Source organism: Pinus tabuliformis, chromosome 3_1, assembly GCF_031772625.1.
Source record: "Pinus tabuliformis cultivar Carrire ecotype Pingquan chromosome 3_1, CPIR1, whole genome shotgun sequence".
NCBI classification, from domain to species: domain Eukaryota; kingdom Viridiplantae; phylum Streptophyta; class Pinopsida; order Pinales; family Pinaceae; genus Pinus; species Pinus tabuliformis.
In genome coordinates, this window is record NC_142301.1 from 224,986,436 (window position 1) to 224,996,082 (window position 9,647).

The following is a 9,647-nucleotide window of genomic DNA, read 5'->3' on the forward strand; positions in this document are numbered from 1 at the left end:
GAAACCTTAGAGGATTTTCTTCACCTCGCGATCAGGGGAGTGTTGTTAAACTTCCACAACCATCAGTTGTTACACAGCAGGAACCTGTTGAAGTCCCAAGCGAGCATTCGAAGATATTTATGGCACTCGCAAAATATTCAATTGAATCCTTGATTAGGGAAATCACAGGTGATGCACAAATGAATCCTATTCCACTGACCGCACTACCAAAATTCCATGGGCTTTCCAAGGAAGATCTAGACACTTTCCTGTTCTATTTTGATATTGTTTGCAGAGGATATGACTATGTCAATGATGCTCAAAAGCTGAAAATTTTTCCTGCTACATTAAAAGGGGCAGTGTTGCGATGGTTTATGGGTCTAGGAGGAGAATCCATCTCTACCGGGGATGACATGAAGGTGGCTTTCCTGGAAAAATACCAGGATTACTGTAAATACTGGGATATTAAGGAAGAAAATTTTAAATTCGTGCAGAAGGAGGAAAAAAATATGGAGGATTGTGTAGAGCATTTTAAGTACACTCTTGAGAGGTCTTGACATAGTGACCTGGATAAGGATATCCTGAAAATTATTTTTCTCTGAGCCCTGAGGGAAGAATATTTGGAGCTGTTAAATATCATAGGTAAATGGGATATATCTAAAGAAGATTTTGACACCATTTGTGAACTTTGTATTCAATGTTCAAGGGGAGCTACAAGCAATAAACAAGGAATCCAAACTTTCAAAGCATCAAGCGGGGAAATCACAAAAGTAGAAATTGGTTAACTGCTGGATAATTTGAAAACTGATATCCTAATTACATTATCCTCCCAAATGGACACATTATAGGCAAATCAAAAGCAAATTGAGTTGGAAAGAAACATGGCTATTTTCTGCCCCTGGTGTAGAAAGAAACATCCACTAAAGGAGTGTCCACTAGACACTATAGAGACATATGTTATTTGTGAATAGAGTCACTCCACTGGTGCATTTCCATCTCTTCCAGCACTAAAGACATTATTTCAAGGGGAAAATGAAGAACCATATCAGCTATGCTTTATGGGGTCTAAGAAACCATGGCATCCGCAATCATCAGGCTTAAATCCAGGTAGGTCTCAAGATCCTTTTCAATATTTTAATATGAATCCTCAGTCAGTTCCTTTTTAGCCTCAATATTATCAGTACCCACCTTGGAAACCATGGTGTCCTCAACCTAACTCAAGTTCTTCATGGTCTCAAAGTTGGCGTAGCCCTATTCCCCCTACTGCTCAATTCCCTCAGCCTACACAGCAGCAGCAGTTATAGCTTCCATCTAATGTTTCCTCCAATAATCCTCCTCTCTAACCTCAACTTCCTATTCAGCCAAACCCAAATCCAAACAATAAGGGCGCTCAACAAGTAGACACCCTCAACCTTCCTTCGTATAGCATTTCTACCGTAGGGTTTAATGAGATAAATTTGTGATCTGGCCGGATAGTAAATGCTCCTACATTTCTCGTTATTGTTGGACATCTTGACGATGAGAATCTAGAATCTCAAGAAGTCAAGGATGAGACAACCAACCATCTGTAGAACACTCTCCTTTGCACTTGACTATTACTCAGGCCTGTCAAACCAATCCTCCTTATCCAGAACGATTAGCCTTGAGTAAACAAGTTCCTCAATCAGAATTTGATCTTTTAGGAGAATTGCAGAATTTGTTTGTAAAAATCCCTGTGCTTTAGGAAATGAAATATGTACCTATTTACGCTAAAACTATCAGAGAATATTATTCTAAGAGACCTGGGAAGAAAACAAAATATCCACTCACGATTCATGTTATGGGGAGATTATCTAACATTATGCTAGGAAAGGCTATGCTTGTAAAATATGGGGACCCTGGGAACCCAATTCTAACAGTTCAGATTAATGGAGTAGATATTCTGAATGTACTGGTAGACTTGGGCACTGCAATCAATGTAATTACTTCTGAAACCATGCTTACACTGGGATTGCGTGATCTTAAGCCAACCCCTATATTCTTAGAACTAGCTGACAGATCTACAATCAGACCAATAGGGAAACTGGAAGACATAATGATTTCGATGGATTCTTGGTGCTATCCCATTGATCTCCTAGTCTTGCATATGCAGTCCCTAGCTGGTGGTCATCCCCTTATTTTAGGACGGCCTTGGCTTGCAACCGTTGATGCCTATATTGGATGTCAGTCAGGAAACATGATAATTTCTAATGGGGAAAATACAAAAAATCTTATTCTGTATCCCCCTGCAGAACCAAGCTCATAGAAAAAGTCAAAACATAACTCTTTGTCTTTGGATGGGATCGAAACTGAATAGCAGGAACTCCAGCTAGTGCTTACCATGGGGCAAGCCCTCTGCTTTAAGAATGAGACAGAGGATGATACTATCAGCACTTTTATTAGTAGCCCTCATGTTGTTCCAGATCCAACTCGACAATTTTTGGAATCTATTATGAGCTGTGAAACACAGGAAACTATCGGATCAGAAACCGGAAATGAAGACATTCTTGTAACAGCATTTTCTGACAGCATACTGGTGGAGATTGAGCCAAGGAAGACACTAAATATCAACCTGAATCTTTCACCAGCCCAGACTGAATAGCTCCTGAAGATCCTTCGAGAACAAAAAGAATATTTTGCTTGGGATTATACTGATATGAAAGGTATCCCTGCTAATTTGTGTACTCATCATATTTACATCAAAGAATATTGTCGACCCATGAGACAGCCTCAAAGAAGGATGAACCCTGCCTTGAAAAACATTGTCAAAGAAGAGATCCAAAAGTTATTAGATGCAGGATTTATTTACCCAATCTTGAACAGCCAGTGGGTATCCCCGCTAGTCATCGTTCCTAAAAATAATGGTAAATGGAAGATTTTTGTAAACTATAGAGAGTTGAATAAAGCGACCTTGAAAGATCATTTTCCTCTGCCATTTATCGACCAAGTCCTTGATACCCTAGTTGGGAAAAAAAATCTCTTTCTTGGACAGGTTTAGCGGGTATAACCAATCCAAATAGCTCCTGAGGATTAGGACAAAACTACATTTACATGCCCTTGGGGAACATTCTCTTACTGAGTCCTTCCGTTTGGTCTTTGTAATGTGCCTGCTAACTTTTAGAAGGCAATACTGAGGATTTTTTCTGATTTACTCTATAACAGTATTGAAATAAATATGGATGATTTCACGCCATATGGAGGGTCATTTGAAGAAGGGTTGGAAAACTTTGAGAAATTCCTTGAAAGGTGTAAACAGATGCATGTTTCTCTGAGTACAACAAAATGTCATATGATGAGAGAAGAGGGAGTAGTGTTGGGACATTTGATTTCGACTACTAGTCCTACCAAGGTAAAGGTAATTATGCATTTTCCTGTACCCAAGACACTGACTCAGGTACATATTTTCATTGGTTGCGCTGGTTACTATAGGTGTTTCATAGAAAATTTTTCCAAAATAGCATTCCCACTTTTTCAGCTATCAACTAAAGATGCAGAATTCTTATGGACAGATGATTGTGAAGTAGCTTTTCAAAAAATCAAGGGACTAATTTTCCAAGCTCCAATCTTACGTGGTATCATGTTAGGGTCCCACCTTAACCCCCTTATTTATGTAATGGGATCACGTCATAGTCAAGAGTCAATAAAGCCCATATTAATAATTGTAAGTGGTTAATCCGCAATTAATGACGGAACCATAGTTAGTTGCAAATGGGTCATAGTATTAGATAGATGGTATTAATAAAACCCACGGTATTGGCCCATGGTATTGCATGTATGAGTCATATATAAAGGATAGAGACTCCCTACGAGGAGCATCGTGTCTTATTTTGTAATCGAGCTCTGCTCTATTGGAGGTTGCCCCCTCGAAGAGGCAAGTGAACATTACTCTCTGAATAATAAAATCATTGTTATTCTGTGTTCTGGGTATCTTTTCTTCGCATATTCTGTATTTAGGTATCATTTTGCAGGTTAAGAGCATAACAAGTGGTATCAGAGCACTTTCCAGGGCCGGTGGGATCTCCATTTCTTAGCAAAAAAAAAAAATTGGCTAGAGACGTGTTCTGGTGTCTTTAAACCACAGGATCTATCGTTGAGCGCATAAACCTGCGGATTTGGGGAGGCATGCACGCAAGAAATACAAGAGGTGGTCACGTCTGTTGGACTCCCTTGTAACCCTTGTGGGTACCCCTTCGAGTAGTAGCGCATTAAACAGAACCGCGCACGGACTGTCTTCCACGTACCCTCTGGGTATATCAGAAGCCCCCTAGGCTCCCTTGAAACCTCGCCATAGATAAACCGTTGGCCGTCTTGTGGCTACAGTACACCGAGAACAGCACTCGGAGAGATTACTCGCCCGTACGATAGGGTAGTCGAGTTGTACGGCTAAGGGTACGGTCGATCCTCCTTAGTTAGAGCCCTGAAACATTGGGCCGAGTACTACTGCCAAACCCTTATGTATATTGCGATCTGTAGCACCTGACACTCCTAAAGACCATAGTTCAGTACCGCAGTCTCGAGTTCGCTGATCCGCCATTCAGATCTCTCAGATCCACCAGATCGGAGTCGTTGTGAAGGGTTCCTATACCGGGGTATAATTTTCGCAGGACTTTTGGCCGCATTGACATTTTGAGGATTTGGCCACTGCAGTATTGATAAGGAAGGAGTAAAAATCCATTAGGAGTTTTCAAAAGAGAAAAAAAAAAAAAAAAGTCTGAGATCTTTCAGGGCGCTTATTGGTGATCTAGCCCATCAGAATCAGGACGACGAGCTGAGCACGGTGGTACCATTCACTTCTTAGTGAAATTTTTTTTTAGGCGGTCCCAATTTTCAAAAAAAAATTAGGTTGGTGTATGGTAGAAACTAGAGCTCAAGCGATGGCCAATGAAAGGATGGACAAACTTGAAGAATTAGTGCAATCCCTCCACATTCAGCTTAGTGGACTATGTAGCATGGTCGAGAAAATAGTCCCGAAGGGCAAGGAGCAAGCCCACGAGGAGGCGTATAATGGCAATGAACAGAGTGAGGGTGAGTCTAGCCACTCTCCTCACGTCTGGCACACCCACCAACAACCCAATCCGCGACCTCCCAATTTGGATAGGCATAAATTTGACGGTTCTCACCCGTCGGCATTAATAGCACAAATGGAGCAGTATTTCAAACTGAATCACATCTTCGATGATGAGACTCAACTTATATTGGGGAGCATGTACTTGGACAACGAAAGGTGGCAATGGTGGGAATGGCATCAACGTTGCACCGGACCTTTTAGGACTTGGACCAAATTCACCAAAGCTCTTCAAGACCGCTTTGACCAGGAATCATATTTTTTGGGTCGTCTTACTAAGCTCCAACAGACTGGTACAGTGGATGAATATATTACAGCTTTTGAAGCCTTAGCCTTCTGCACTTGGGGTCTCTCAGATGTGTTCTACACGGAATGTTTTATCAGCGGTCTTAAAGAAGCTATCAAAGCCCAAGTCCTACTGCACCACCCTCCCACATGGACGGAGGCTTGCAAGGTAGCTCGTAATGTGGAATGTGCATTAGCAGCCCAATACAGTCGCCCAAATTTATCCGCTAAAGGTCGCCCCCCACAAGCTCACAACACAACTCAAACACTTAAGGTCCAAAAGGTGTCACCTGCGGAAATGGCCGAAAGAAGAAAGCAAGGCCTATGTTACTACTGTGATGAAAAATACTCCCCAGGTCATAAATGCAAGGAGCCCAAATTTTTTCAAATTGATGCCACTGACTACAGCTCAACAGAGGAAGATCCACCACTGGAGGAACATGAGCCGCTAGAAGAAGACAACCAAAAGGACAATGTCTATGACGAACCAGTTATTTCGTTGCATGCTTTGGCAGGAATTTCTTCCCCTCAAACTCTCAAAATCAGAGGTTTTATTAAACATTGCCCAGTAGTAGTCTTGATTGATAGTGGAAGTACACATAATTTCATCCATCAAAAAGTCGTAGAAGCAGTGCATTGTTTTGTACGAGCAGTTTCTAACTTCCAAGTTCAAATTGCGGATGGAGGCACAATGAAATGTGAAGGCCGTTGTGAAAATTTCAAACTTCAAATGGGGGATTATCAGTTGAAAACCCACATGTTTTCCATACACATGGGGGGTTGCGACATTGTCCTCGGCGCGGAATGGCTCCGCACTCTTGGGCCAATCACAATGGATTTCCAGGAGTTATATATGAGTTTTAAGTAGAACAACTACACACATACCCTCCGTGGACTCCAGGCGGGAGCCCCCTCTATCATCAGCTCGCATAGGATGGAAAAATTGTTAAAAAAGGGCAATCATGTAGTTGTAGCTCAATTTAATGCCATCCAGGCAGTCGAAACCAAGCCTCTACCAATTCATCCTGAGATGCAACAGATTTTAAATAACCATCTTCCGGTCTTTGACAAGCCTCATGAGCTTCCACCCTCGCGAGGGGATCATGATCATAGCATCACCTTGGTTCCAGGGGCCCTGTTAGCACTTGAAATTTCACCTCAGGATGAGAAAGGTAAACCTCAAGGCAACATCAAACCACTTAGCCTCGTAGCTAGCCCTACGGGGCAGGAGAGGGCTCTCTCCAGTCTATCTCGATAAAGATCTTCAATGGGCGAGATAACCAATAGGGTAACACTGATTTTAGGCTAGTAAACTGATCAAAGGGTTGATTTGGGATTTTTAGGGTTTTTGGTGGCAAATTGAGGAGGTGGCAATTTTGGGTGCGGGGATTGGACACAGTTTCTGCAGGGGGTTCTTTGGGGCGAGGTAGGAGACAGTATTGATGCCTTTGATTGAGGTGGATGATTAAGAATGACAGATGAGGAGTTAAGGAGAGCAAACAATAACTTTGAATTCTCCTTAAACAGTAGAAAACATTGAAATTAAACAAACTTAAAAGCAGAGCATGACAGTCATGAGTTCTACTTTAACACTTCATTTGCTTAATGTGCAGAAGGAAAAGAAAGGAAATGATTCACATAACACACTTACAAGTACATAGAGAAACACACCATCAATACATGTAACCACAAGAATCCCAAAAAGGACTGCAAAACCCTGGTCTTCCTTAGCCAAAAATTGCAGAGATATAGTGAATAATACAATGATAGCTTCTCCCTCAAGAGTCCAACCTTCCAACCTCTGAAAATGACCAAGAAAATACATAATATAGGCAAGCTAACACCTTTCCTTGCCTCTAGGGGTTGAGCTCACTATCCTAGGAGCTATTTCAACCAATTCTAAACTAAGCATTGAAAACTAGGCAGTCAAAACAACTTGCCTCTATAAGCTAGGAAACCAATTCATTCATTTAATTTTCACCTATCTCATGAATGAATCTTCTAGAAGAGATACATAAGTGTAAAAGTGTCATAAATTTACATCATTTACAACAAGAAGGATAAAAATCAACTCCAAAAAGTCAAACACAGTCAAAACTGCGTTTTGCTGAGCTGTAGGCTGAAATCCTGAGCAATTTGCCTGACGGGTCGCGCGCCAAATCCTGACGGGTCACGCGCCTTTGAGAGCACTTTTGGGGCACTTTCAGGTGTCCAAATGAGGCAAGAGTAGGCTTGTTGGAAAGGTCTATGAGTCTAATTTCCAACCCAACTAGAATTTCTGAATTTGGTTGTCATTTGCCCCTCCAAAATTGCAATCTCCCAAGACTACTTTCTGTGTGTCAAGAATGTGGCAGAAAGTCATTTTTTGCTTGTTTTTTGACTTTCTGGAGGCCCAAAACTTCATAAAATCTCTTGGAAATGGGTGAGCATGTGTAACTTTTCATGAAAAATCCAGAAATGCTGAGTTTTCCCGGAACGGAGTAGCCAAATGAAAGGGTCGCGCGGGGGGTGAGACCCGTTGAGGGGACAAAACCTGTAAATTGCCTGAAAAAACCAAAATTTACCAAAAATGCTCAAAATTTCTTGGGATTTGTGCTGTGGCTGAGCTATTTAGTGCCTTGCTCCTTCAAGGAAGCCTCGGCCAAAATGTGGAGGGGATCGGGCCTCTTTCTCCTTTTTTGTGCCTTGGCCAACCGCCTTTGGAGCACCTTCATTTTTGCGTTGCATACGTGCATTCGGGCCCAATAGTGGTTTTTCATGTTCCGGAGCAGGCTCAAATTCTGGGGTTGACTCATGGTCATCACTTTGCTCATAGTCGGTTTCGGTTTCTGACATGGTTTCAGGGGCAAAGTGGCTGAAATGTACTGCTGCTTCTGCTTTGAAATCTGTTGTTTTAACTGTTTTGAAATGTTGTTTCAAGGGGACAAGTAGCACAAGGGAAATGTTAGGGAAGGGAGACCTGGAGGGGAAATTGGGAAAAATATATGAAACAGGGGTTAAAGAGAGAAATCATGACATCAACATCATCATACAATTTCATTTGCAAGGATGTTATGGAAGGTAGGGTTAGGGTTTGATTTTTAATTTCTTAATATTTTTGGTAGGGAAATTAAATAACAGTGATAAGGGAGTAAGAAATGGGAGGTGGGAAAATGTAGGAACAATAGGAATGAAAAGGAATACCTTAAAACAGCAAAACAAACCCTAGCAACTTTGATATTTTCAAGCAAAAGCACACGGAGTCTTTACTTGCAAATGAAGGCTCTTAAAATATTATCATGATCTTCTCAAGCTTTAGCAAACCATAATTCATATGATTGAAGGCCTACCGGACAAGCTTGAACAATTTGTGGTCGCTTGGCAGCTTGCTGGTAATTTTCTGTGGAGGAAACCCTGATGGGTCGCGCGCACTGCCCAACGGGTCGCGCGCCCTCAACGGGTCACGCCTGTGTAATTTTTACACTGCTGGAGGTGCCCTGACGGGTCGCGCGCCTTCAACGGGTCGCGCGCCAGTCTCGACGGGTCGCGCGCCTCCCAAACTCACCGAATTCACTCAAACGCTCTTGCAACTGATTTCTCTATCACTTGGATGCACAATGGAGCTTGATGGAGGGAAATAGAGCCTTTATAGCCTGGCTTTGAATAAATTTCATGTCACAACCCACTTTCTAATGTTTTTCCATGACACTTTTTAAACTTTGAATGTTGTTGTCTTTTTGGTTTCCTTTTGTCCTGAAATTGATTGATTTGATGTTTTTCCTTGATAATTTTTGCAGGGATAGCTTCTGAGGGGTCTTGGCAAGGGAGCCAGGGTTGCGTGTTGTCTTTCAAATAATTTTTGAAGTTTTACAATTTTTACAAAATTTTGAGAAATGACCTTGGATTTAAAAACAGGGTTCTTAAATCCAAGGTAAAAATTAACTGTACAAGATGAAATCTTTTAAAGAAACACTTTGATAATCATCCCTCTGGCCTGTTGGGCATTTATTGACTTTTAGAGACATGACCTTGAAGACAAACTGGACCTAAACCCTAGACCTAGAAATTTTGACCTCAAGACAAGACAAATAACCTTGAAAAAGTTTAATGACTGAAACAACTTGATCCAGCAGTGCCAAGAGGGGAATAAAGGCACCAGCTCCTCCATCAGGGTTATGGCATGCCTAATGGAATGCAATAAGATGAAACTAATGAGACACCTACTTATGCAAATGCAAAGAGCTTTGATCGCTGATGGAGGGCTACTAGACCGACTCTAACAGGCCCAACCCTAAAATGTGCGCCCATACAGATATCCGTT

The 9,647-nt window shown here is 41.7% G+C and overlaps 1 protein-coding gene across 1 annotated transcript; it reads left to right on the forward strand.

Annotated features, from left to right (window-relative positions):
* The first annotated feature begins 1,705 nt into the window (after nucleotides 1–1,705).
* LOC149186608 (uncharacterized) lies at nucleotides 1,706–2,263 on the forward strand. Its single transcript, XM_089409395.1, has one exon. The coding sequence runs from the start codon at nucleotides 1,706–1,708 to the stop codon at nucleotides 2,261–2,263; it is 558 nt and encodes a 185-aa protein (XP_089265521.1).
* Nucleotides 2,264–9,647: the final 7,384 nt, after the last annotated feature.

Excerpts from the sequence above, each read along its gene's own strand:
- LOC149186608 (XM_089409395.1), top strand. The coding sequence starts at position 1,706 with ATGAAATATGTACCTATTTACGCTAAAACTATCAGAGAATATTATTCT.